Raw genomic sequence first — 26643 nt, 5'->3', positions numbered from 1 at the left:
AGGGCGCAGGCAAAGCGTAGAGGCAAGAGCAAAACACCACCAGCAACAACAGCAGCAGCAGCAGCACCAAGACGAGGACGAAAGCAACGCATGCATCAGACACAACAAGGCTACTTCCCATGTTCCGGTTCCTCGAGGTCCATTGCGCTCTCTTCTCGGTTAGGTGCAGGCCTGCCATTGACCGCGCATCTCGGAGTTTCACGATGGAGTTGTCCGTGAAGGTAGGAGAGCGTCATTCTCCTTCCATTCTCTCCCTCGACTCAGTGCTAATGGTGTTGCTACTTGTCGCTCGATGGGGGGGGGGGGTTGTGGCGGAAGGGGGAGTAGTGCTAACTATTTGCTCTGATGCGCAATTGATCGAGTTGTATGGCGTTGCTCCATTAACCTGGAAATGAAGGAAAATCAAGCGAGAAGAAATAACGAGTGAAATCGAAACGAGGAAAGAGAGTGAAGCACAACGAGCCACTCGCCTACGCAGAGACGATCGGGTATGCACGCTTGTGGGTAGGTGGGTGCGAGTGTGGATGGGTGCGCACTACTATTCAACTGTGAGGAATTTGGAAGGGAATGGGGGGGTGGGGGGCGTAGTGCCGTTTCCTCCCATGCCATCGTTGTTCCTCAGAAAAAGAGGTGGCGCCACATCCAAAGCACACACACACACACACACACTAACACACATACAGAGAGAGAGAGACGCTCAACCTTTTACTTCTTCTGGAATGCAGCCACCTCGGCGCGCTGGGTGTGCACCTTGTGCGTGTGCTTCTTGGAGTGGTCGCGCTGGCGCAGCGCACGGCGGTGCGAAGCGATCAGATGCAGGTACTCACGGCGCTCAGCAGCAGACGCACGCACCTTGGCAATGGCGTCCTTGGCCTTCTTGGCACGGCGGGCCTTGATCTTTGGTGTCATCAAGCGCTGGACCTTTGGGGCCTTCAGCCGGTCCTTCTTGCCGCTCTTGAGGACACGGCGGCGAACCACATACCTGCGCACATCTTCAGTGCGGGACAGGTTGAAGAGCTTGCGGATCTTGCTCGCGCGCTTCGGGCCCAGACGACGGGGAGCAGTGGTGTCCGTCACGCCCTCAATCGGCTGGTCGCCGACCTTGGAGATGGTCACGTTCACCAGCGCAATATCGCTCGCGAGCACGCAGCCACGAACGTTCTTGCGACGACGCTCACCCTGGTAGCCGCGGAAGGTGTTGAAGCCGATCGCGCCGCGCTTCACCAGCAGCGACACACGGCTGGAGGCAAGCACACCGGGGACCATCGGGAAGCCATCCTTGTCCGAGCCACCGCGCAGGCGAAAGATGTAGCCCTTGAACTCTCCGCCAAAGATGGCGCCGTCCACCTCGTTGCCGAGACGGTAGTCCTGCAGCTGCACGCGGCGGAGCACCTCGTCCGAGATCTCGAACTGCTTCACCGTCCCGTTGCGGGGGTACGCGATGTTGAGCTTCATATTTCTCTAACCGTTATCGAGTCCACTCTGTTGTGATTAGAGGAGCGCAGGAAAGACAGAGAGGCGAAAAAAGATGACAGAGAGCGGGTGTACAGCAAAAGTGCGCATGTGTCGGCGTTGGTGAGTGCGTGTGGGTGTGCACGAAAGGGTTCGGAGATGTGCATTACCCATGCTCTCCTCACAAGGCGCCTGTTCCATTCAGTCGATTCGCCTGCTAGGAGCCACACGGCACAAGAGAAAAGAGATCGGCCCTGTGGCGTGACTGAACGCAAATGCGCAGGGATCTCCGCCTAACCTGGAAGACTACCGCACCCTCGATTCTTCCCAACGCGGCTTGATGCCTTAGAGCTCTTTCGCTCCTTTATTTTTCGGTCTCGAAAGAAACGATGCTGTTACTTTGTGCTGCGGTTTCCGAGTTCTTCGACGAGGCGGTTCTGAATCGTCGCGCTGATACGAACCTTCATACCCTGCGTCCCACGCAAGGTGACACAAAGACACAAGAAAGTAAGTTAGAGAAGGAGAGCGAGCGCCGCCCTGTGGCCGTGTAGCTCTCTCCCCACCCTTCAGCCGCTGTAACTGCACAACTCGCGGGTCGTCAGCGAAACAACCGTTCCCTCCCTCCCCTCTCAAGGAGAAAAGGGGAAAGAGAGAGAATGCGCCTCAAGAGGAGACCATTCAGTGGAGGCAGCGCAAATGAAAACGCGTACACGTGAGGGATGAGGAGGAAGGAGGGTGGGTGAAGCAAGAGAGAGGCGCTTCAAGAGAAAGGAGGGGCGTGTAGGTGGCGAGGTACACGCCAGAGCTTCAAGTAAAGAAAGTGGAACACGCAGGTCTGATGCAACAAATGATCGCTAGACCGCAACGCATTGTGCAAAGAATGCTCGGAAAGAACAAGACTAGAAGCAACACAGAAAAAGCACTGGGTGGAGGGGGAGTCTGAAGGGCGCACACACCGAGGCAGTGTGACACACACACACACACGCTGTTAAAGGCGGCACACTGGGAAGCGGGAAAATGAAGAGGGAAACAGCCAAACAAGAAAGGGGCGAGAGCGCGAGACACAGAGGCCCCGGATCAGGAAGTCACACAGGCGCACATATATATATATATATATATATATATATATATACGAAGAAACAAAGATGGATTAAGCCAGTGGCTAAACCCCGGTATACCGCACCCACCCTGGCAAGGAGAGTGAGAGGATGAAAAGCGGAGGCAACGTATAACCCTCATGAACCTGTACGCATACATACGCGCACACACAAATACATACACACGCCCCTCGTTTTACCTCGTCTGCCTACCCCCTCCTCTTCAGCCACCTCTCCTCTTGACTGCCTTTGCGAGCAGCGTCGCATTCATATCACCACGTGACCGTTCCCGTGTGAAGCCACGGGCCAAACACCAACCCCGTACCCCCGCCACTAGTGTGGTGGTGAGGAGCTCTAGCAGACCCAACGTCCACTACCATTCCCCGCCCCGCCACAACAACGCGACGGTTCAGCAAACAGTTCGCCAATTCGGCCGTCGCGTGGCTTGCGGTGGACATCGTGGGACGCCTGCTGGCGAGCACCAGTGCCTGAACAAGCTTGTTCTCAGGGGTGCGGATAAGCGCAGTGGTTGTCGCAGCCGCAGAGCCCTCCGAGTCATGGCAAGTCGGCGCAGCAACGCCGCCACGATGCTCGCCCTCGACGCTGCTGCAGATACGGTAGTCTCTAGCGGGATGGCGCGAGGGAGCGGTGGCGTTGAGATCAGCATTGCCGTAGATTTCGAGCCGGCGTCGGTACATTCGGTAGACCGCTTGCTTCTCCGACTCGGCTGCAGCCTCTGCGTCGTCGAAGGGTGGTGCACTGAAAGACGTGAAAGAAGAGCTGCTCAAATCTGCGGCCTGAGAAGGTGTGGGAACACTTTGCGGGACACATACTGCCAGGTAAAGCGACCCCAGCAAGGGCAGGGTGTAGTATCGAAGATCCATCTGGTCTCCTTTCACTAACGAAACCCCCAGGCGACTGCCCTCGCGAATGTAGCCGTGCCCTAGAAGGGTGTGCAGCATGGCGCGCAGCTCCGCGTGTGGGAGCTCCTGGAGGAGCAGCTCAAACTTATGTGCACGCACGGCGGTTCGCTCACGTAGCTCTCGCCGCCACTTTGGTTCGGCGGCGCGCAGCGGGAGACTGCTCTTGCGGCTAGAGCACAGCTCCAACAGCGATGAGAGGAGGCGCACTGCCGCCTGCACTGTGCCGTCCACCTCCGAGAGCACATCCTCACGCCAACGCCACCCCACGGCAACCCTGGAGTTGACTGCTGCACATTCGAGGAGAGCCTGTTTCTCCTTCAGCTTCTCTGGCTTCCACCCCCTCTTATCCTTCGTCGGCACCACGCCGTCGGATAAGAGCGCTGAGCCAGTCTTCAGAGCCTTCCGTGTGGTATCGAAGCCACCTTCGGTGACGCCGACGGCGGTCACCGGAGCGGCAAAGAGAGGAATGGGCTCTTCGCAGAGAGAATCAACGACCTCACGTATAGCGCTAACGAGTTGTTTTATGTGGTCTTCTCGATATGTGTCCTTCGTGGCTACCATGACAGCTTTTAATGGCTTATCGGCCGGCACTAACGATGCCGCCAGTGCGTAGATGCTGCCATGGGACAGCAGCAGCGACAGATTACGAAGATGTTGTACATAACTGTCTTCGCTGCGCACGTGGGTGCTGGACATCAGAAGGTACTGCAGCATGCGTGCGTACAAGACAGTGTTCGCTGCGACGGTCGGCACAAACGATATAGACTGGGGCGAACCACTCCAAGGCCGCTGCGGTTGTGGCGGCACTTGCTTTAGTTGCCCCACTAAACTCAGAGCCAGCCGCTCACCGAGACCATCCTCCTTCAACAGTTGGGGTGGGAGAGAGGAGAGGGCCTCTGCCTGGGTGGACGCCAGGACAGGAATAGAGGCACGGTTGCGCATCCATACAGCCTCTGCAGTGTCACACCGCAGCCCCTTTGATATATCGCGGCATGTGCCAAGCAAGAGTCTCGCTGCACTGTGGACCTCCTTCGACGCGATGAGACAGTGCAGATGCCACGAGACGCGCTTTTCGCGAAGGTCGGCAGGCATGAGACCTCTGGACCACGTCAGCACTGCTGGTGAGGTGGCCACGGCGTCGAGTGAGAAGGGGGGCAGCGACGGCGGCTGAGCACTGGGTTGGGTGAGTTGCATCCAGAGCGACAGCCACCATGTCTCTCGAGTATGCCCTACGGCGACGGCAGCGCTGTCGTCGTCGCTGTGTACGGCAGTCAGCGAGTGAGACGCGCAGAATGCGGCCAGAGCTACACCAGCAGCGTCAAGCGAAACGCGACTGACCTCAGCCGCTAGATGTAGCGCTGTCCTGGATGACACCGACAGCGCCACCCCGCAGAGGAGAGTGAGAAACTTGAGCAAGGGCAGGGAAGGCGATGACGCCGAGTAACACGCGCCTTGAGAGGGAAGACCGGCAGCAATGCGGCGCAGGATGTCGGTGGCAGTGACACGCAGCGGCGACGCGGCCTCCCAGATGCCTTCCATTCCCTTGACTGCCTCACCCAAGCCTGTCACCTTCCCTGTGCTGGCCACTGCACGGTTGGATGCAATCGGCATCGATGCCATCCCAGTGGAAGCAAAGCGAGCCGACACCCACGGCGGCCAATCCGATGGACTCAGCGCCACCGCCACACAGGCGCATACCACTGCTGCCAGAGAGTCTGCCTCTCCCTCGAGGTTAGAGAGAAGGCGCTCCAGCTCACTGTATCGCGCACCGACGGGTGTATGCTGCTCTCGCAATAGTGCGCGAAAAATTCGGTATGCGTCCCGCGTGCCGAGCGCGTGGCGAAGCGTCTCGAGTCCAGCCGACACAGGTCCTGTGCGCGTTGCTAGAACGTTGGCAGAGGGAGCCGCCAGCACGACAGCGAGTGAGGTGATCGAGTGAATGGTGCCCACCTCTGCTAAAGCGGGTGACCGTCCAAGTGATTCATGTGGGGACAGTGCAGACGTTGGGGCGAGACAGGAAGCCGGTGGACGCTGGAGGGAGGGCGTAGGAGAGGGGCGGAGTCCTGTGAGGGAACGAGGGCGCTGGAAGCAGAGCGCGGCTTGCCAGTTCCCTTTCCTGCCGAGCATAGTGTTGCTCTTGACCACCAGAGAGGGGAGGATGTAAAGCGCAAGTGATTGATGGATGAGATGCGGAGTGGGGAGTGGCACCGTCACATCCCAAACGCGAAGTCCTGCGCTGGCACCCTTGTCCTTGCTGAGAAAGATGCCCGTACCACAGTCCACCGCGAAGGCAGGGCGTGTGCCTGTCCGTACGTGGCCGACTGTGTGTGTGTGTGTGTGTGTGTGTGTGTGTGTGTGTTTGTGGGCAATAATGCAGAGCGAGAGTAGCAGATGTTCTGTGAGATTGTCGCCAGCACTCAGATGAGCCCAAGAAGAGAGGGACAGGAGTAAAAAGAAAAACGTGGAGCGGTGTGGAAGCCGTCAAGAGAGATAAGAACGCAAAGGGGAAGGAAAGCGGCGGAGGGAGGGAAGTTGCCGGGGCAAGTGCTGCCAGTCAACGGCGCTGCAGCCATGAACGTGCCACCTGCTTTTCTCTCCCCCCTTTCGCCCTTCCCAGTGAAGCGTGCAAGGAAGCGGCCATTCCCTACTGGTGTCGTAGTCTAGTGCGCACGCAGTAGACGGAGACACCATCGGTATGCCAAACGAGAAAAGGATCTGAAGCTTGAGGACAGCGAAGACAGCGCCGAAAGGGAGAGACTCTCCGCAGCGTGTCCCCGTCCAACGCACGCAAACACCGGTCAATCGTCTCCAGCGCATCCCTCGCCTGGGTCCCTTGATGTTTGTATGCATATGTTGATGCGTGCTCGTACCTCCACATTGTGTTCTCGTTAATTATTTCTTATCTGCTTTAAAACAACGTACCAGTCGGCGCGTTTGATGTTACGCGTATTTCATGTTATCAGCCCCGTAGGTAAGCGAGTGTGTGGGTGCACCGGTACGCACCTAGTACGGCCAGAGGCGCACATGCACACACACACACACACACACACACACACACACACATAGACACAGACATGGACAAGCACGCTTCTTCGAGATACACAGTAAAGAAATGAAAAAGGCTTCGCCGTCATTCGCATGAGCGAAACTTCTTCTACTGAGCGAGATGCGCGCACGGCAAGTGGGCCCTCATAAGCGTGGGTGGTTTCCCTTTCGCGTCACGTAGCTCCACAAGCGAGTTAGGGTGAGGGGAGCAACCTCCTTGGAGGAGACCCCCTGGCCAGTGACAAAGAAGTGGAGTGAAAGGTATAAAGCAGGGGAACGACAATGCAGAGCTTCGTCGCTGCTTCCTCTCTCTCCCATCTTCCCTCATCCTTCCACTACGCTACAGCGCGTTCAGCCTCACCATGAAGATCTGTGGTGCGAGCGCTTCCCGACGCGCCTGCTCCACAACCGTCTTGGCCCTCAACAAATCCTTGGATATCGTGCGCTCGAACCACACGTACGCCACCCAGTCCTCCGCGTTGGCCTGCTGCACCTCCGCCGTCGACGCCTTGCCACTCACGCTCGACGTGGTGCTTGCCTGCTGTGCAAGCTTGTTGGCCGAGGTACCGTCGTACAGAAGTGGAAGAAACGACTCAGGGTGTTTGGAGACGCCGTAGAGCTTCAGCAGCACCTCATACGCCTCTCGCACCGCCCGCACAGCATCGCTGGAGGCCTTGGCAGGCAAAGGCAAGTTGCCTGCCTGACCAGATAAGGCTGCCGCGGATGCAGACGCAGAGCGGAAAAGCGCAACGCCTTCTAAAAATGGAAGTACGCAGCGCGTCTGCGCGAAGCGGGGCAGCGGCTGACACCGCTGCGCCAACTTCAGAAGTCCATGCAGGTCGGTAATCCAAGCCTCTGCTAGGCCGCTCTCAGCGAGCCGCAGTGCCTTGGCAACGGTGTCACGGGTGCACACACGACATCCCAGCCAAGAGAACAGTCGACACTGCAGCAGCGAGGTCACGCCCTCCAGCCGCACCCACTCCTCTTCGTGGCTGAGGGTGCTGTACGGTACCCCACCCAAAAAGAACAGCCCAGCTGCGGCAAAGCTGGTAAGCCACGTGCTAGAAGAGGATATCTCCGCATGTCTGCCCCTCGCTGCGACGCCGCTACCACCAGTCCCACTGTCTCGATCGTCGTCACTGCTGTTGCTGCCACTGTGCGAGACCGCCGCGTGAGTCCAGGAGGCCTTCTCGCTTATCTGCATCGGGCCCTCCAACGTCTCCAAGGCGCTAAAAACGCGCCACAGAGAGAGCGGGAGTCGTGCTGGTGAGGCTGTGCCCACAGCTGGAACGAACTGCAGTGCACTAGATCGATTCAGCAGCACTCCCTGCGTCTTTGCCCATGCGCCTTCACTAGTAGCGTCGCTACTGCCACGGTTCGGCGTCTTCTTTCTGTTGTTGCGGCGCTTTTTTGTCTCCACAGCAGCAGTAGGCAGGTCCACAGAAGGCAGGAGGTCGTGCTGGTGTAGCAGCTTCATCACCGCCATACGGCGGCGCGCTCGTGAAGCGGCCAATGCATCGCCCGAGTCACCCGTCTCCTGCCTTCCACGCAGCAGTTTCTCTTCCTTCTTCCACCACACAATGAAGCGCTCCACATCCTCGGCGGTCATCGCAGCAGCGGTGTTGAGCGGCGAGCACGGCGGAATCTTGGTAGAGTCTCCGGCGCCACCGCCGGCGCTTTGCACTAGCACATCCCTGTCGTCCGCCTGCAAAAATCGTTCCAGCTGCACTACCGACCACGTCATGAGCGCCGCAGCAGCGGCCGAGCCAGCAGGGGCCTCGTGTCTGGCGCGCGACTTAGCAGGTGGGTGCATATCAGCCGCCAAAGCCACCTTCCTCAAGAGTCTCTCAGTGCGCTTTCGCGGCTCCGTAACGCACGCCTGCAGGGTTGCCTTGTCGAGTTGCAGCTCACCCAGGAGCCACTGGGCCACCTCCGCGAGATCGAGTGTTGCGCGTGGCTGTGGAACCTCCTCCTTGTTGCGGTGGCTTGCCGTCGCCACCGCTGCGGTGCTGGCAGCAGTGACGGTCGGGGTTCGCAGCAGACGCGCGCAGACCCGGGACACCCCCTCAGTCGATACAGTGGCGAGGTGACGCAGAGCCCCTACGAAAGCTTGCCGCACAGCCGGGAAGCGCTTCGTTGAGTCCGTGTCAGCCTCCACGACGCCAGGCATGTCCGCCAGCACAGAGGTCGGAGAGGACGAAAACGTCAAAAGTGAAACGACTGCCTTGACTGCAGCATGACGTCGGTCCTTCTGTGACGGGGTCAGCAGTGAGGCACTGGTAGCCGACGGCTGATGCGGCCTCTGCTGGCCTCGCCGCTTGGCGGTGGCGCCGACTCCACTGCCACCTTCGGCAAGGTAGGTGGCGGTGTCTACTATGGTCTGCGGGTACTGGTTCATGACCAAATCCTCCAGGGCGAGGTAGTGCGCAAAGACAGTGTCGACGCTGTGGCGGTGACGCCACTGCGTGCGCACACGAAGCCGCTGCTGGTCGGATGCAATGGTGAGAGAAGACGAGGCCGACGCGCCGCGAGCGCCACAGACACGCGCTGCCTCTACTGTAACGTCAGAAGACCCGCTGCACGCCTCGGCCATCTTGTGCGCCGCCGTGGTCACGGCGAGCTCCACAACCTCGCGCGAGAAGGCGTAGGTGCCCGCGACCGCCAGCAGCCGCTCCAGCAGCACCGCCCCACTGGCAGGGCTGTCAAAGGCCTCCTCCACAACTGTCTTGGCTAAAGCAAGGTCGAGCAGCGCATGCGCCATGGCCTCATTTTCAGCACGCAGCTTCGGCGCGATCGTCGATGTAGGCTCCACCTCAGCTGGCGCCTTGGCATCGCCGACGCGGTTCTCCTCATCGCCGTTCTCGGCCTCCTTCGATGCACGCCTGCAGGCCTTCCGAGCCTCCTCTCGGTGCTCAGCCAACAGTCCTTCGAGCAGACGTTGCACAAACTGCAGCTCCACATGCAGCGCACAGGCCCACACCACGGGCTCTGACGCCATGGTCAGCAGCGCCTGCTGGATGATGGCACGGGCGTTGTCTGTGTTGCGCTGCGAGAATCCCTGCCATTCCGCTGCCTCTACCCAGATGTCGCTGCGCCGCGGGTGCATCACCATGAGCTCGCCGTAAAGGTTGCTGAGGCTTCCGTTGCGCTGAAACTGCTTCATGAACTGCACGCACTCCTGCCGTAACGCCTCGTGCTCCGCCTTATTGCGCAGGTGCTTGAGACCGATCTTGTAGATGCCCTCGATGCGGTCAACAATGTCCCAGCGGTGCTGCAAGTTGAGCTTTGTGTAGATGCAGTACTCGCGGAGGCGCTTCTCGAGTCCCAGCTCGTACGTGATGGCCTCGCGAACATCGAGGAGGAGAAGGGGCTTGGCAACGAGACGGAACTCCCAGTGCTGGCGCTGCCGTGATACCTCGACCGTCTCTTCGCGAGTGAGGAAGCCGCTTGTGTAGTACTCATCCAAGGCCGGCACCAGCTTCTCCAGCCTGGTCTCGATAGCGCGTGCGCGAGCCATGACGCAGATTAGCTAAAGAGGTTGGGGAAACAATGCAAAACAGTAGACGGATTTGAATGGGAAAAAAAGACCAAGATGAGGAGCCAGGCGCGGGCAGCTGTTCGCGGGTCGGCTGCCTTGCATCACCAACGTTGGACGCAGTGACACGCAAGCTGGTGAGGCGTAGCGCAAGCAAGACGTGTGAGAAGAATGAGGCAAACACGCACGTGCACTCACAAGCACGTCCAGCAGTATCACAGCGTCGCTCACGTGTCTGGTTGACTACGACGGGCTCGCGCCTGTGTGGGAACGGATAAACTCTTTGCCGTCACTAAGTCAGTCCCGGAGAGGGATGTAATGTGTGGGTGTGTGTGTGTGTGGTTGTACGCACGCAGAACGTGTGCGGCAGATGTGTGCTGGGGTTTGCAGTTGTTGCGGCCTCATGAGAGAAGAGTCAGAGAACATGAAACAATGAAAAGGAGGAGGTAAGAGAGAGGCTGTACAGTCTCGAGAACATACAGCCACTCCGTGGGTGCGGCTCACGAGGCTGTCGTCGATGACGACGACGGAAAGCACGAAAGGTGTTCAGAGTAAACTGTGCAGGCACTTGACCCACCCATCCATACAGGCACACACACACACACGCAAAAGGTGAGAGAAGAAGCGAACTAGGATTAGAAAAGGATGCTATCAAAAGCGCTTGAGCGAGAGATGATAGCAGCAGTGCGGTACGCTGCCCATAACTCGCCCCCCTTCTCCTAAACTCCGTCATCCTTGTAGCCCCAGTCGGCAGGAAAGCTACCCATTCCATAATCCCCGGCTCCTCTCTTCAGGTTTCGTCTCCATTTCCGTTTCTTTTCTACACGTCTCGTAATGGTCACAGCATTCCCTCCTCCCTCTCCTCTTTTCCTCTTCCTTCCACCTTGCTCAGACACGAACACGCGCAGGAGAGCAAAGAGGGTAGAGAAGGGGGAGAGGGGAGCACAGACACCAGCAGTGAAAAGAATGTAAAAGTGGGAAAAAGCCGTGAAGAGATCGTACGCTTCAAGTGTAGCAGCGATATATAGATATATGTATATATATGTATATATCTATGTATATCTACACACACATGAATTCACCATTCGCCCATGCGCATTCTCAATCATCTCTCCCAAGAGCACGCGGAGTTCGCTGCGCAGGGTGAGACGGCGCGAGTCCTCAGTGCCGCTCCCAGAAGCCTCCGAGGTCCTCGTCGCCAAAGGGAACAGCGCGTTGCCCGTGACGTCGGCGCAGCTCCTCCTGATACTTGGCCTCCGCCTCGCGTCGCTCTCGTTTCTTGCGGTCTATGAGAGACTCATTTGGCGGCGGCGGCGGCGGCGACGACGAAGGCGATGGGTGGTCCCTTGGCTGCTCACGCTCCGCCTGCTGGACTGCTTGCGCGTAGCTGTAGGCACCGTCGCCATCCTTGTGAGATGAAGCAGCGGAGGCATACTGTGGGTTGAAGTTGTCGGACCCGGCGTCGGCGTTGCCGCCGTAGTGGCCGTAGCCCTTCATGGGATCGAAGTCCGAGTTTGTGCGGTTCATCACAGTCTCCTTCATCTTCTCCATCGCTCGCTGCGCACGGATGTTCTCGAGCGACTTCCGCATCATGTTGAGGCTCTCGGCATCCTTGCTGTCGACGGTTTCGTTAAAAAGAGAGCGCATATCGGAGCTGATGTTGTAGTCCCACACATCCTTGTTCTTGAACTCCTCCGGATTCGCGTATACACCGGTCGGGCTGTAGTCCTTTCGCTCGCCTTGCATCACAGGCTTGCCGGTCATGGTGTTTGACGCGAAGGAGCCGATATCGCCTGGACGGTCGCCATTTGTCTTGGCGGTGTTCATGTCATAGCCCAGCGCGCTCTCCTGTGTTTCTTGGTTAAAGGCGCCACTACGGCCAAAGACGGCACTGTTCATGTAATCCTCCTCAGTCACCCACTTCTCCTCCATATGCCACAGCGAAACGGGGACGGGGATGTGGCGGGCCGTGCGGCTCTCGTCCAGCTCCCAGTGTTTGTGCTCCTTCACCACGCTCCCCTCGGCGCGGCGCCGCTGCTCGAAACGGGTCTCCTCTTGATTCTGACGCGCAATGGGGTTCTTCATCTGCTTCTCCACCTCCAGCAAGAACTCGAAGATGTCGGACGAGTAGGTGCACATGGCTGTTCCCGCCAGCGCCTTACAGTCGCTCTCCTCGTGTACTGTCGCTGTCAACATGCCGACACACTTGCCGTTGCGCATAACAACGGAGCCACACATGCCCATCTGAATGCGGCCTCGATCTGGGCTGTCCTCGAGCCCTGTTGTGTCCAGGAAGAAGTGTTCGCGCGTGACGGCGTGCACGCGAGCACGGACGCCGGTCGGGATCATGAGAGGCTCCGGTCCCTTCTCCTCGTCAAATAGAGACTCATGTGCCGACATGCCGTATAACCAGACGTGATCACCGACCTTCAGCTTGTCGTTGATCTCCAGTCGTGGACGTATAATGTATCCTTCATTCTGCATCCACATCATCTTCATCTCGCCACTGCGCTTTAGGTTCTGCTCCGGATGCACGACGCACAAGTCCAGCCTCGGGTTCGAGTGTACAAAGACGTGTTGGTTCGACGTGAAATGTTTGTACACCGCGTTGCCCTGCATCGAAACAAGGCGAATCTGCGTCATGGTGTCCGCCAGCGTGATGTGCGAGACGAAGCGGGTTGGCCCCTGCGATGGGTAGTAATTGGGGTAGTCCCATGGCGTGATCACGTGCGCACATGTGATGATGTGCGTCCAGTGCCCGCTGTACTGTGTGAAGTTCGGCCCGCCCGTCTGACCGAGCCAATCGACTTGGAAGCACGTCGCGTCCATCAGTCGCCGCCACCGGTCCGTTTCCTTGTGCCGCCATTTAAACCGAGTTTGCACCGCCATGGAGTACGGCTGGAACCTCGCTAGCACGACAGCGCGGCGGCACAGCATGATCGCTTTGCTTGGATACGTTTTCCTTGCTCTCGCCGCTGATATGGCCCATCAAAAATTAAAGCTCGACTGGGCACGCGGACTCGGATGTGTGTTCAGCTCCACTTTCCCAGTCTATGGTGCACAGAGAGGGAAAAACAACAACAACAACAGAGGAGATAGTAGAAACGAAAGAGAACAAGAAAAGGGTGCAGCATGTGCGAAAGAATGAGCAGTACCGAGCAAGGGTGGTGCACCATTCATAGTCCGTGGACGCAGGTGTGCACGTAGACAGTGGAGTTAGGGGTGTGACTGCCATTGTGGAAAGTTCCGGGTAGAGAAACAAAAAGTGTGAATTCTGGAGACTGTGCCCTCTTTTCTTACCCCCCCCCCTGCCCTGCCTCAATTCCCTCGTCTCACAGAGACCACCAGCTTCGCCGCGCCGTAACAATACGCGCCGTCTTCAGCCAGAGCGCGTGCGCAAGGGGTAAAACACTCACACATCAAGATGTTTTTTTTTTTCATTTTGATTATACCCTTCTCCACAGTCTCTTGGTGCCTCGACGTCTTGCCCCCTTCACCTGCGCAGAGAGCAGCTCAAGGAAGACGAAGGGGCGAGGCACACGTCGCTCTCTCAATAGCACCGCATTCCTCATCGCACATCTGCAGTGGGAAAGGAAGAAAAAGGGAGCGCGAGAGAGATGGACAGGAAAGGAAGATAGGAGGCAAGCATTAGCCCCAGCGGGAGAGAAAGGAAAAGAGACAAAACACAAGTCGCGAGGGAGGCGTTGACCGGCACATCTGAGGACGGAAACGCAGTATACTCGCCACTTGGCTCATGACCGGCGCAGAAGAACCACCGCACGCGGGCAGAGACTCTTCATGTCGCCGAAGCACGTCTCCCCTTCGCGCCACTCCAGCGGTGCAGGCGGGAAGCCCGTCACGAAGCGCACCGTTGATGCATCCGTCGCGTCCGCCAACTCGTCCAGTGTCATTACAAAAAACGTGAGTTGATCCACAAGATCACTGCGCAGGAAGCGACGGTCATAGTGCTTGCCGGACGGGCAGCGCACACTGATCTGCACCGTCTCGTGGGTGGCCAGGTCGGTGGAGGGTTCATCATGCAGCTGACTTTTCGCTGCCTGCTTCGCAGACTCGCGCTGTCGCTGACGCTCCTCCTCGAGTGCGCGCTGCCGTGCTTCTTCGGCGGCCTGCCGCGCCCTATCTTCCGCCTCGAGTCGCTCGGCTGCCACGCGCTCCTCGGCGGCCCGTTGCGCAGCAGCCTCCCGCTCCGCAGCCGCACGACTCTCCTCCTCTTCCTTACGCAGCAGCTTCTCGAGCATGGCCCGATCTGCAGCCTCCATTGCGGAGGCGGCCTCGGCTTCAGCTATGCGTGCCTGCTCGCGCGCCTCACGCTCGGCAGCGAGGACGACGCCCTCGGCTAGATGTCCATCCCAGTCATCTGTGCATAGACGCCACTCGCGACAGAAGGTTTCGCGGCTGTGGTAACCCTGCAGACGCAGCACTACTGTGTTACCCACCAGCGCTGCTACAAACGGAAACGCATGGGCGCCAAGCTCCTCCGCCAGCAGCGTGCCCTCCGCATCTGCCACACTCGCCCCGAACAAAACGCTGCTCTCGTGCAGCAGGGCGATGATCTCGTCCGTGGCCAAAACCTCGCGCAGGTATGCCTCCGTGTTTTCGTGTTGAGGGCTGTGGAGGTACAAAACAAGGTAGCGCGAGTCATGCTGAGCGTGCCGCTTTGCCTCCTCCAGTGTACCCTGGAAAAAAGGGACCTTGAGCTTATACCTCTTCTCGACCTCGTGCACGAGCATTGTGACTGGTGCGTGTGAGAGGGATGCGGCACCCGTTAAGGGCCTCTCCACAGCTCTTTCTCCGAAGAACGATACAGACCAGCAGAGATCCAATAAGGAGAGCGCAAAGCAAATCCACAAAGATCAAATGATGAGCAAGAAGCAGTAGCGCCGGCACACATGCACACGCACAACACCACGTGGGTAATTATCCGGATGCTTATGTGGTTAACAAGAAGGAAAACTGACACAACGCTTCAGCGACAAGAGAGGAGCGGAGCAGCAGCGGAAAGAGAAACGGAGCGCCTGCTATGATAGGCACCTAATGTGATTACTGGGACTGTACGTAGACCCCTCAAAGCTAGAACGGAGTTGGGTAGCCGATAAGCCGCAACAAACGTCGGAATGGCTTTGCCCCGGGTCTGGTGGTGGCCTGCTACCGAGAGGGTGGATAGGTGCCGAGAAATGCACGCGCACCACCGCGCCTTGGGTACGTGTCGATGGGTCCACTATGGTTTTCCCTTTCGTCTTGCGTGATACAGCGTCTGGGACTGGCGAACGCGAACAGGCAAAACGTACGGCGTAAGTTCGTTTTCTAGCTGTGAGCGTACATATGGTTTGTTCTAGGATTCGGTAAAGCAGGAGGAGCACCCAGTGCATGGGGAGGGCGGGAAGAAGGAGAAGGGGCGTAGAGGAATGACAAGAACGAGGGAAGAGGTAGTAAAAGCGGCACCAAACCCTGAAATGACATAATGAATGTTTGAGAGAGCGGATAAAAGACAAGAGCGGTCATCGACAAGTCCAGAGTGGGTGCCGGTAGGGCCAGAGAGACGCTGTGCCTGCATCATAAGCCCCTCTGCACGACCCACCTCTCCCTTATTATTACTCGGTTGGTCACTCGATTCTTTGTTCGCCCTTGCACATTCCACGGTGCAGCCCGAACACAGAACGAACGTGCTGTGTCCCTCCACCGATGGAAAGCTCCACCGCTCATCAAGGCTTGGATAGTGTCGCGGAAAATAGAAAATGGAATTCAAGCGAGAGCTGAACAAAGAGCACGACTCATCGGTGCGCATATGAAGGAGGACGACGGTACCGGGACGAAGACAAGTCAGGATACTGTGGGCGAGGCCGTATGAGTTGAAAGAAATGAAGCTGGAACTCTCCTCCCCTCACCACCTCCTTTAGTAATACCTTTGCGCAATCTAATCACTATCGGCTGAAGTGGCAAAGCCTTATCGCCCCCTAAACACAGTCACCCACCCACCCCACCCCACCCCACCCCCGAAAGAGTTTGCACAAGCGAAGCAGCGTACGACAGGAGTGTCAACTTTTTTCCATAAGGGCATTTGGCCAGTTGAGCTTCTAACCGCTTGAGGAGGCGGAACCGAACATGACAAGTGGCGCGGCTGCCGCTGAGGTGGCCCTCAAACACCACACAGAGGGGCCTTTCCGCACCACAACTCTGCAGACGACCAGGAAGGGGAGGCAGGACGATGCCCTGCGCACCGCGGCAACTCAAACAGAGGTGCGGGGAGCGGCGGAGGCAGGCGAAGAAGGCAAGTAGCCAGTAGACCCCTTTCCTCGCCGTCGACGGGAAGACTGGGAAAGACGCAGCCGACACAGCCGCTGGGCACGGTTCTTCGTGAGCAACACGCGGCGCTCTACGGCGAGGCGATTCCCTCCCCAACAATGACTCGAGCGGCAGGTGGGCGGGTGGGAGGGGGGCGCGCCTGTCTGCCAGGGCGGTGCATCTACTCGGACAGACCCGCACGTGTCAGCACGGTGACGTGAGCAGCGGTCTCACCAGCGGTTCTAGCGGGCCACTTGCGATGGTTGAGAGCTGTGGCTGATGCCAAGCACCCTGCTGAGCTTCGACCTGGCGAAGGCGGTCATTTCCACCTGGGCGTGCGAGCGGCAGGGGCGCGAGAGTGGAAGTGGTCAACCGCCTCAAGAGCCCCTGTGCTAGTAAAAGGTGGTGGGCCCACTCCACCTTCCCCTGCACGGGAGCCAGCCAGACCAATGCGATTGATCGATGTCGCCGGAGCTCTGAGCAGCGAGCGCCGCGAGGAGGTTCGGGCGAGAAACCAAGACGCACCCGTCTGCCCCGCTGCGCCTCGAGGAGACGAAGACACCTCACAAGGAGTTCTCGGGAACCCAGCCACGCGCCGCACTCGTCCTGAAGCTGGCGTGGCACTCCGTACGAAGGATGGGGCAATATCCGGGGGTTCGGATAACTTGCCGGCGACTTCTGTGTGCGCATCTCACGACCCGCCATGGAAAGGTTGCAAAGCTCCGCGGGCCGTGTGCGACAGGGGCGCAGTTGCCGCGAGAGGGCCCGCTGACGAACCATGAGTACCTCACAGCGAAGCACTCGGCACACGCAGAGCCTCGAGCGGCGATGCTGTGTCTGCAGTCCCTGCTGTCAGAAGAGCTGGTTGGCGCCAGAGGCCGGACACTGCGCATCGCACCGGCCACGGGTCAGTCTGCAATCGTGGCAGCACAGGGGACGCACCACGGCTTCGGCGGAGTCGAAAGAGTCCACTGGCTTAACCGACTGTGCGCGCACACAAGAAGCCTCTGCTTATCAGAGGGGGCGTAGATGCGGCGCTCTTTTACATTGCAATCCAGCAAAACTTGGTGAATGACCTGCCGCGCAGCCTCGCCAAGGACTAGAGGCACCACTCGAGGTGTCACGCGCCGCCCCGCCGACGACTCGGCACTGCCTTTACTCGGGCCTGAGAAATCTCCGCTATGCGGGCAGGCACTTGAAAGGCCATCCCCGCTCCTCGCAACGCGGTTTGGCGGGTGACAGACTTCTCTCAGCTCTTGTTTTTTCCTTGCAGTACTCGCCGCGGAATCAGCGCCCTTTAAAGCAGCCGTTTAGGAAGGGCCGCCACGGGAGCTTCTAGTGCGGTACTAAGCCCTTTTTCACTATGCCCTTGCACCGTAATCCTACAGGAACACCGCAAGTCGGCTCCGCCGTCGACGTGCTGGGAAGCCATCCCTCCGCGAAGAACCCAGGGGAATCTTCCCTCAGTCTCCTTACTCCCACCGGTGCTGAAAGCACCGACAATGTGCAACGCACACAACACTGAACACGATACCAAGTGAAGCATTCATACGCCCACACGCAGAGACCTACGACTGCGGATGGACAACATCTGGCCACTGGCCAAACGTCTGCTAGAAGGGCAAGGCTGACCGCCGAGTACAGCGAAGACGCGGCAAAATTTGCTCGACAGATGTGACGGAATGCTGAAGAGCCGTCAGTGGCTCTCCGGAACAGCAGCAATATGCACGTCACATTTTTCCCACTTTCACCTGACCTCTACCTGCCCAATAGCGCGGCAATGAAAAGACAAAAGTGCCACAGTTGTTTGGGTGGGGGGGAGCGTTATGCGTATGCGCATGGTCTGTCACGCTTGTAGTTGCTTATGGAAGTCGAGTGGCTGGCGCCAGAGCAGTGACCCAAGTCGTCCGTCTTCGTCGTGGCTTTGCTCCGCCTAACCTTTGGACTTCGCTGCTATCACGGATGTCGCACTGATCCCCCTTTTCCACACCGGCACTACCGTCAAGCACTACACCCACGCGTACACCGCTCGTCGTTATGGGTGCCTTTTGATAGCGCAGGGGGGCGGCCGCTGTGGAGATGAGGCGAGGAAGGGCAAAAAGCGCCTGCTTTGGCGAAATCAAGGAGTGCACGCACTATCAAGCGCAGCGCACCCAGACAGCCGATATTGGTCTCTTGCGTGTCATCGTGTGTGCCTTTGCTTCGCCCTTTCCTCTGAAAAGGCGTTGCGGACGTCCTGTACCCCCTTGTTCCTTTTCGGGCTCTATACCAAAGTCAGGCCCGCGAGCCGTCAATCTCTCCAGTGGCATCCTTCATGATCCACTCAAATGCCGCCTCTGGAGTATCGACAAAGTGGATCGCGTTGATCTGATGGGAGGAGAGCTGGAGAGACTCAATGATGCCCTGGCAGTTCCCCTCCCAACGAGTCACGAAACGCGACGATCACCGGCATCGGGAGGTCACCGGAGTGGATGAGCTTCTGCACCCAGATGGTCACCAACTCCTGCATCGTGCCTGTCGTTCTAGGCAAAATGATGATGTAGCGGGAACGAGTGGTAAGCTGCTCAATGCAGTGCAGCATGGGCGTCGAGCCCACCGTCTTGGTCAGATACTTGTTCCCCTCCGTGAGGTGGCCAGGAAACAGCCCCTACACGACGATGACAACAACTTCGACTGACACAGCAGCAGAGCCTTCTGCTGCCGCGTCCTTCACCGCGCACGCGTCTTTGCTGGTGGCCTCCATGGAACCACCGTAGCCACCTGTGATGACAGTGAAGCCGTTCTAGGCGGCAAGATGACCAACATCCTCGGCTTGCTGCCACCGTGGCGTTTCAACCTCCGTGTGCGATCACCCGAAGATAACGACAGCGTGCTTCTCCGTGCGCGGATAGTCGGGAATGGGAGAAGTCATGGTTTGCCACCTTTCGATTGATTCGAAGAGCAGACCGATGGAGGTAAATCTGCAAAGCTGATATTTGCCAGCTTCTACGCGCGCTCGCCACAGCGAGGAGAGGCGAACGTCATGAGAGGAAGGGGGCTGTGGGTTAAAAAAGAAAGCAAAATCGTCGCAGTGACAGCGTCGCTGAGGATAGGGGGGCAGGGAGGGGGAGAAAACAGCGTGAAAATGCACACAAAAAGAGAATTAAGAGACACGTGTATGACACACAGCAGAGGCACGCGCAGCACACACACACACACACACACACACAAGAAGTGAAGGAAGTGGCGGGAATGAGCATGCGATAAGCACAGCACGAAAGAGTTGAAAGATGAAAGAAAAAAAAACACAACCACCTCAGCTTAAAAGAAAGCCGCAAAGGGGAAACCTGCCCAGTAATCCGTCGATACTCTGCTGTGGCTCGGAGAGGCTGGTGCGTGCGTAGACCGTCAAGGAGAAGAGCAAAAAAGACAAAACGATGAGGAGATGAGCGAAGAAAGTCCGAATAGAGAGGCAAATAAAAAATTAAAAAGTTTGCAAAGCGGCGAGAGTCGCGCGTGGGGGAGGGGGGAGGGTGTTGACAACAGCAAAAAAGGAGGGAAGGACCGGGTAGAAAGGTTAGATGACGGCAGTGAGACGTGCTGGTGGCTGCCATACACGCAGGCACATGTACAGGCAGGTCTGTGTGGCATTGCATCAGCGGAGGGGACAGAAACACGAAGCAGCATGAAAGCGAAGGTGTGGCAACAGAAGAAAAGCAGGAGAGAAAAAAAAAGGGACTTGCAGGTGGAGAAAAGCGTCGTAGGGAACAAACACAGCCAACCGGCATGGGGCGCTCGGTTTCGGAAAGAGGCACAGACGTTATCTGACGTGGAGTAGCATCTTAACGGTGCGGCGCTTCTGTCCGGGTAGGGGCGCCTTCTCATTTCGAAGGGTAGGGGCACGAGAGGCGGCGGCCCAAGATAGTCCCTTGTGACTATCGGAGTGCTTTGCTTTCTTCGCTTGTGGGTGTGTGTGTGTGTGTGGGTGTGTGTGTGTTGGGGGGTGGGGTGTTAGGGCGCGCGTTGTTTCAAGGCAACATCGTGACGAGCCATTCAGCACGGAAATACCTTGAAGGAGCGAGAAAAGAGAATACACAGGAAGTCTAGCTCGCGGCGCCCGCGCAACACACAGATGCACAGACAGTTCCTCTACCCCCTTCGCTGCTGTTGCTCCGCTAAGACTCCGCAGTCCGTGCCGTCGAGACGCACTGTGACCACACACACGCACCGGCATGAAACCATACTCCGCTCATTAATCCTAGCTGGGTTGCTGAGTCGTGTGAAGAGCAACGGCGAATGTGCCACAGACCGCATAGTCGATTGGAGAGAGAAGGGCGATAGTACACGCCATCGGCACCGAGAAGCGTCAACACATGAGCGGCAACGCAGAAACAAAAAGCGTAACGGAGCTGACTCTTCATGCCGCTCCATCGTCCACCTCTTGCGTGCTCTTCGGCGGCGCGCCTCTCATGCCTTCGGGGCTCCTATGTCCAACGTGCTTATGATCTGTCTCGCCACGGCGTCGGGCGGGGTGTCGATAACTGGGCCAAAGGCATCATGGCGCATCTCCGACTTTTTGTCCTCAATCTTGATTTCATCCTTGCCCGCCTCATCCTTCATGGCACGTAGGAAGGCATGGTAATCAAACTGACCTGGTCGCTTGTTGAATGTCTCTACCCACGTCTCGTACAGCCGGGGGAAGGTGTAGTACTTGAGCAGCATCTGGGTGACGAAGATGCAGTCGAGACGCTTGAAGACCTCGTCTTTGATTTCGCAGCGGACCAGCACCAGCCTCTTACTACGGGCCAGTTCAGTGAAGAACTGAATGGTCATGTGGATCTGCGCATTATCCTGCTTTTTTTGCCACTCCCCGAGAGGTGCGACGCCGACGAGGTCGTCCTTAAAGTTGGTTACGACGTTGAACAGTCCCTTGTCACGAAACACCGGGACCACAAAGTACGGCGACATCCTCAGCCGCGGCTCAAGGGCGTAGTACGCCTCAGACGAGATGGTGCGTCCCCAGTACTGGAGGAACTGCATGTGGTGATTGTTCCAAGTGGTCGCCACCTGTTGTGGGGTGGACACCTCGAAGAGGCTCAGCTTGCAGATTTCATCGAGCGACTTGCGACCAGGCCGCTTGAAGTAGCCCATGGACACGCGAGACGCACGCAGCATATCCTCGCTGCTCTAGGATGGATATTGTGGTGCAGAGTGGGGAAAAGGGAGAAGGGAGAAGCGCAGTCAAGGTGCCGTGTAGCACCGAGCACTGCACAAGTCATAAAAAGAGAGGCAAAAGGAGGGTGGGCATGAGGTGAGTGAGGGGTAGAGAAGCAGAGAGTGGTGATCCAGGTATCATGCAGCTGTCCAGGATGCCTCGTCGGTGTACGTGGGAGAAGGGAGACGGAGGTGGTGCACAGAGATCGGGTGAGCTCACGCACGAGCGGTCATGTGGGTTCAGAGCGTTCACACGCCGTGCCTCGCAGCTCTATCTCGCGGGCAAGAGATGCAGAGACGCTGTTAAACCTCTTTTCGTTCTCCCTCCTCTTCTCGGTCTTCCGCAGCGTGTTCGTGTCTTGGGACAGACAGTGTCCAAGGACGGAAAAAGGAGAACGGCCTTCGACGGCCTGCTGAGCATCTAGGCAAACGCAAAAGAAAAACGGTGTCGCTCTGGTCCACCAGTGGCCGTCTAAGTCCAGAAAAGGGGGGAAGAGAGGGGAGGCGGGCGTCAAAGGAGCACAAGGAAAACAAACAAAAAGCGGCAAACACAACGCGCAAGGGGGGGGCACACACACACACCATCGGCAAGGTGAAGGTGCTTCGCTTGCACGACCACACAAGCCGTTGCCCATGGTCGACCATTAGCAGCCCAACACGCCTCGGCTTTTTGGTTCTTCCCTTGCCGGTGCTTCTCAGTGAAACACAGCTCGTCGAGGTGCGCTGGAGCTGTTAAGTGGGTACATCTTTGGTGTTTGGTGCATCCTGCTGCTCGCTGTCGCGGTGCGGTAAAGTCGCTCATGGTTTATACTCGAGCACCGCGAGGAAGCCACGGAGCCGCACGGACTTTCGCGATCGCTACTATCTGCCCACAAGCTGGACCCTCGTTGCGGCAGCGAGTGTGCGGAGGATGCCCGTGAGCCGTGCGGCATATTACCACTGCTGCTCCGCCGCTGTGGCTTTTGAGACTTCTCTGGTCGGCCACCAGTGCGACCATGCGGCGCAGGTGAGTCGCCTCCCCCGTCTCTCGCGCTGCTGCTACCATCGCCTCTGTGGCTGCGTGATCGATACCGAAGAGAAACTGTTGCGGTGGAGGAAGCTGGATCCGACGGCAGCGGTGGCGTGTCGAACCGCGTAGAGTGACGCCGGTGTGTTGAAGATGAAGGCGCGCGCTGCGCATGAGTGCCGCGCAAGGCGGCTGATGGAGATGTTGGAGACATCAGCGGCCGCCCACGTCGCGTCGCTGATGTACGAGACGCGGTGCCACCTGCCCATCGCTGCCTGCTGTAGGGCGGCTGCGACGACACTCCGGCGTTGCAGTCGTGTGATTCGCGAGAGAGAGACCGCAGGTACGGGTTCTCGCTGCGGCAGTGGCTGCTGGTGGGCCGGTGAGCACTACCCCTGCCGCCACCGATAGCGTTAGCGGGGTGCAAAAAACGACGCTGACTTTGCGTGCGCTGTAAAGCACGCCGAGTCAACTGCTGACTCTCTAGCGCCTCCTGCAGCTGCACTCGCAACTCTGCGTTTTTGGCTCTAAGCTTCTCCGCATCCGCAGCGAGTTGAACTTGGTGCTGGAAGTCCTCGCACAGCCGCTGCATCTCGTGCATCTTCTGCCGGCTCAGCTGCACCAGTGCCTCGTTCTCCCGCCTCAGCTTCGCATTTTCGGACTCAAGCCGGGTAAGACAGGCTCGGGCGCGGAGAAGATCGTTGCGAAGTGCCTCCACCTCTGATGCAGGCACCGACGCAGCTGTCGAAAGGGAGGCGCTCACTACAGAGGGCTCTAAGGTCGCCTTAGCTAGGTTGGCTGGAGAGGCACTCGCCGTATCCTTGCGTGCGTGCATGGCGCCGCCGGCTCCCCCTACAGAGGCCTCCTCCGTGTCATCAGGGAGGAGGGGGATAGGAAAGATGGCACGTGTGAAGTCGACGTCGTAGTCCAGCGTCAAGAAGCGCTGCTCTAAAACTTCACTGGCGATGTCCTCGTCCAGCTCAATCACCGTGTCGCCGACAGCGGTGCGAATATACTCTTTGCCAGTGTTGGCCATGACGCCACTTCCAGTTATTGCTAAAGAAGCTAAGGCAGCTGAGTCGATGTTTAGCTCGCCGGTGCGTCTCGCACTCGATGGCTGAGCCTCGGCGCCGTGCGCGGTCCGGGACGGAGGTGCCTGTCGCTGCACATCCCGCTGAATGCGCTCCTTCATCTCTGCTACCGTCTCCACAAAAAAGTGCAAGCACGGGGAGCGACCAATGAGCGCGTCGTAGAGCATCTGCACAAAATTCGTGAAGGATTTGCGGACGCCAGCGGATGTTGTCAGTGCAAGTACATCCATTTCTGTGAGTGAAGCAGCGAGCCGCAGTGGATGAACTGCGGAGAAGGGCATCAGAGGCCCAGTGACTGCGGCAACGAGCGCTTTGTCACAGCCGCTGTCATCGGCGGCCAGCGCGCCCCCTTTGATTGGTATTAGTGCGTTCCTCGTGACGTTAAGGCGCAGCAGCTTTTGGGTCGCATCCGAGGAAAACTGCACCACGTAGCGGCCACATGGAGAGTACACAGTGCACTCGGACATGATCTACACTCGGGGTGGAGCCTTCGCAAGCGTTGTAGAGTGCGTGCTGGGAAATTGAAATAGGGCAGTCACGCTCACCCAGGCCCGGAGAGGAAGACGAGTGGTCTTCAACTCAAACGTAGAAACGTGGTCAGCTTTCTCTCGCTGATCAATGAATCAGGAAAGGACGGGAGAAGACGGTGGTGGGGACACAACAAGTAGGGCACGGCAGTCAGAGCACATGCACAGTATGACGAAGATGAGAAGTAAAGAGGAAGAGGAATTGTAGAGACAGTGAAGCCCAGGCTCCCCACTCACGTGCCAGCGCACAGCCCCGTTCTCCTCGTAGCGCAGCATGAGCGGCATCGCCTGCTCCACGTGCAGTCAGCTAAAGATACCGGCGCTATATATATATATATATATATATATATATATATATCCACCAAGGAGTGCGGTGCGGTGAAGACGGACTTAGTCGCTTTCTGTCGTTGGTGGATTTCTTCTGTGACAGTGCGGTGTCAGAGCACGGCGACTTGCCGCCGCAGTCGCTCGTGTCTGCTCACGATGCATGCAGCACAGCTGGCATGCGCATGAACGACGCTTCTCTGGACGGCAAGAAAAATGGAGAAGAGGACAGTGCATGGGCATCTGGGAAGACAACGCGCATACCTACGTGCGTGTGCTGAAGAGAGGGGAGCAGAAGATGTGCACCACGGCGTGCTTTGCTGGTCGTCTTCTCTGCGATGCCGGCACCACTTTCATCATGGGCTCACACCAGCACTCGACCCTCCTTGCTGCTTTTGCGGTACACAACCACCGTCTCCGGCGCCACAGCGTCATTCACGATCCGCTCCAGTGACTCCGCGACAAAGTTGTTCGAGTCGTTCTCTTTGATGAGCGGCGCCGCCGTCGGCTGCTGCCACCGTGACAGAACACCAACCGGAATCGCCACCGCCGATCCCACAGGGTGGGTGCTGCGGTCGAGAAGGTAGAGTCGTGCGGCCTGTCCTTGGGGGGACGCGGCCTCCACGACATGCCCTACCGCGGCGTCCCGCGCTATGTCGAGGAATGGAGGCGGGTAGAAGAGCGGGTGCCCGAAGTGGTGCCGTTCCTGCTCAAAGTACTCCGCCCACGCTTCAGCGCGCAGCTGGTGGTAGAGCCGCAGCACCTCCAGGGCAACTGACGGGTGGCAACCAGTGATATCAGCAAAATTCGTCGCACTTGCGTGCAATGCACAGCCATGCGTGCCTCCATCAGGTACTGCTGGGCAAGTTGTCGACGTCGGTGGAGGCGAAGAGCAGAAGGATGACGTCGCAGTGCTCTCCTCTGCACCCTCCGCATTCACTGGGGCAGCAGAAGCGCTCTTGACGGGTGAGCAGGAAGGAGATGAAGTTTGTTCCTTTGCAGCCGCGTCATCGCGCGTGTCGACTTGGTGTTGGTGGTTACTGATTACCCCAGCGGATACCAGTAACTCCTTTATGCGTGTCCACTCCCGTGCGAAGGCGCGCTCGACTGTGCATGAGAGAGCTGCATCGAACTGCGGGTTACGCACCACCTCCATCCCCATGGCACAGTCGAGGTGACAGTAGTAGTTATATGCCTTGTCGATCCGTGCCGCCGCGGTGCGGAGCTCTTGCGGCGACGGCAGCAGAGTCGCATGCGAGGAGTCGCGACTGAGTGGTGGGGAAACTGACAAACCTGATGGCGCGACAAGAACAGCGGCGGCCTTAGGCGAGCCCTCGGTGCCCTCGCCATCGTGTGACGCCGGTGCAGTACTCGGCATCCGCCGGTTCTTCGCAGAGACCGGAACCGTGTTGGACAAACCGACAGTACCACCCCCGGCACCAGTTGTGGCTGTCGACACCACAGCTACCTCATCGTAGAGCCACTCATTTGAGTAGACATCCCGGGCACAGGTTATATGCGTGCGAGATCCGCAGGCGTCGCACATGAGAGTGGGCACGTCAGCAAGCCCCTGTCCACACACGGAGCACAGACAGTAGAAGCAGTGCGCTGACGTGCTCTCTGTCATGTCGGAAACAGTTGCATCAACCGAATCTGCGCCGCCGAGCACGTTTGTTATGGGAGGCGTAAGCGATACTACCTTGTTCGCCACTGTGGTCCCCGGCACGCGACCCACTGAGCACGTGCACGGCGTCGGCCTCATCCCCTTACTTGCCGGGTTTGTGTGTGTGCACCGGCGGTCCCGTTCGTCGTCCTCTCGTGTCTCGCCTGCAGCTCCCGTATCAGCGAGGCCTGTGCTTGCGGGGTGAGGGTGGACAAAAGCGCATGGGGGGAGGGGGGGGAAGAGTGTACATGTCCGCGATCGCAGTACGCCATCCAACAGGGGGGGGGGGGGGGAAGACAGCACATACAGAGAAACGAGAAAGCAGAGGTTGGAAGGATGAGTAATGGTAGTTGTTGATGAAAAATGACTGGAACTCAAGGCAGATGCCGCAACGGGAAGGAAGAAACCGACTTCGAGGACAAGCAAAGTGCGATGAAGCCAACCGCAATGCATGAATAGATCGAAGGTGTGAAAGCTCAAGAGG

The 26643-nt window shown here is 58.2% G+C and overlaps 8 protein-coding genes and 1 pseudogene across 9 annotated transcripts; all 9 read right to left on the bottom strand.

Annotated features, from left to right (window-relative positions):
- Positions 1 to 705: 705 nt before the first annotated feature.
- Positions 706 to 1455, bottom strand: LBRM_34_1920 (putative 40S ribosomal protein S6; the record flags this gene model as incomplete). The annotated part of the gene is made up of 1 exon (XM_001568251.1): positions 706 to 1455. One exon carries the CDS (start codon positions 1453 to 1455, stop codon positions 706 to 708), a length of 750 nt encoding a protein of 249 aa, XP_001568301.1.
- Positions 1456 to 2821: 1366 nt separating this feature from the next.
- On the bottom strand, positions 2822 to 5599 carry LBRM_34_1910 (conserved hypothetical protein; the record flags this gene model as incomplete). The annotated part of the gene is made up of 1 exon (XM_001568250.2): positions 2822 to 5599. One exon carries the CDS (start codon positions 5597 to 5599, stop codon positions 2822 to 2824), a length of 2778 nt encoding a protein of 925 aa, XP_001568300.1.
- Positions 5600 to 6857: 1258 nt separating this feature from the next.
- LBRM_34_1900 (conserved hypothetical protein) lies at positions 6858 to 10034 on the bottom strand (the record flags this gene model as incomplete). The annotated part of the gene is made up of 1 exon (XM_001568249.1): positions 6858 to 10034. The coding sequence occupies one exon, from the start codon at positions 10032 to 10034 to the stop codon at positions 6858 to 6860; it is 3177 nt and encodes a 1058-aa protein (XP_001568299.1).
- Positions 10035 to 11213: 1179 nt separating this feature from the next.
- Positions 11214 to 12989, bottom strand: LBRM_34_1890 (conserved hypothetical protein; the record flags this gene model as incomplete). The annotated part of the gene is made up of 1 exon (XM_001568248.1): positions 11214 to 12989. The coding sequence occupies one exon, from the start codon at positions 12987 to 12989 to the stop codon at positions 11214 to 11216; it is 1776 nt and encodes a 591-aa protein (XP_001568298.1).
- Positions 12990 to 13804: 815 nt separating this feature from the next.
- On the bottom strand, positions 13805 to 14803 carry LBRM_34_1880 (conserved hypothetical protein; the record flags this gene model as incomplete). Its single annotated transcript, XM_001568247.1, has 1 exon — positions 13805 to 14803. One exon carries the CDS (start codon positions 14801 to 14803, stop codon positions 13805 to 13807), a length of 999 nt encoding a protein of 332 aa, XP_001568297.1.
- Positions 14804 to 18747: 3944 nt separating this feature from the next.
- LBRM_34_1870 lies at positions 18748 to 19266 on the bottom strand (annotated as a pseudogene). Its single transcript has one exon. A coding segment is annotated over exon 1 (519 nt).
- Positions 19267 to 20801: 1535 nt separating this feature from the next.
- Positions 20802 to 21509, bottom strand: LBRM_34_1860 (conserved hypothetical protein; the record flags this gene model as incomplete). The annotated part of the gene is made up of 1 exon (XM_001568246.1): positions 20802 to 21509. One exon carries the CDS (start codon positions 21507 to 21509, stop codon positions 20802 to 20804), a length of 708 nt encoding a protein of 235 aa, XP_001568296.1.
- Positions 21510 to 22243: 734 nt separating this feature from the next.
- On the bottom strand, positions 22244 to 24112 carry LBRM_34_1850 (conserved hypothetical protein; the record flags this gene model as incomplete). The annotated part of the gene is made up of 1 exon (XM_001568245.1): positions 22244 to 24112. One exon carries the CDS (start codon positions 24110 to 24112, stop codon positions 22244 to 22246), a length of 1869 nt encoding a protein of 622 aa, XP_001568295.1.
- A 748-nt stretch (positions 24113 to 24860) lies between these two features.
- Positions 24861 to 26123, bottom strand: LBRM_34_1840 (hypothetical protein, unknown function; the record flags this gene model as incomplete). The annotated part of the gene is made up of 1 exon (XM_001568244.1): positions 24861 to 26123. One exon carries the CDS (start codon positions 26121 to 26123, stop codon positions 24861 to 24863), a length of 1263 nt encoding a protein of 420 aa, XP_001568294.1.
- Positions 26124 to 26643: the final 520 nt, after the last annotated feature.

This window comes from Leishmania braziliensis, chromosome 35 (genome assembly GCF_000002845.2).
Source record: "Leishmania braziliensis MHOM/BR/75/M2904 complete genome, chromosome 35".
NCBI classification, from domain to species: domain Eukaryota; phylum Euglenozoa; class Kinetoplastea; order Trypanosomatida; family Trypanosomatidae; genus Leishmania; species Leishmania braziliensis.
This window is presented reverse-complemented; position numbering and strand designations above follow the sequence as displayed.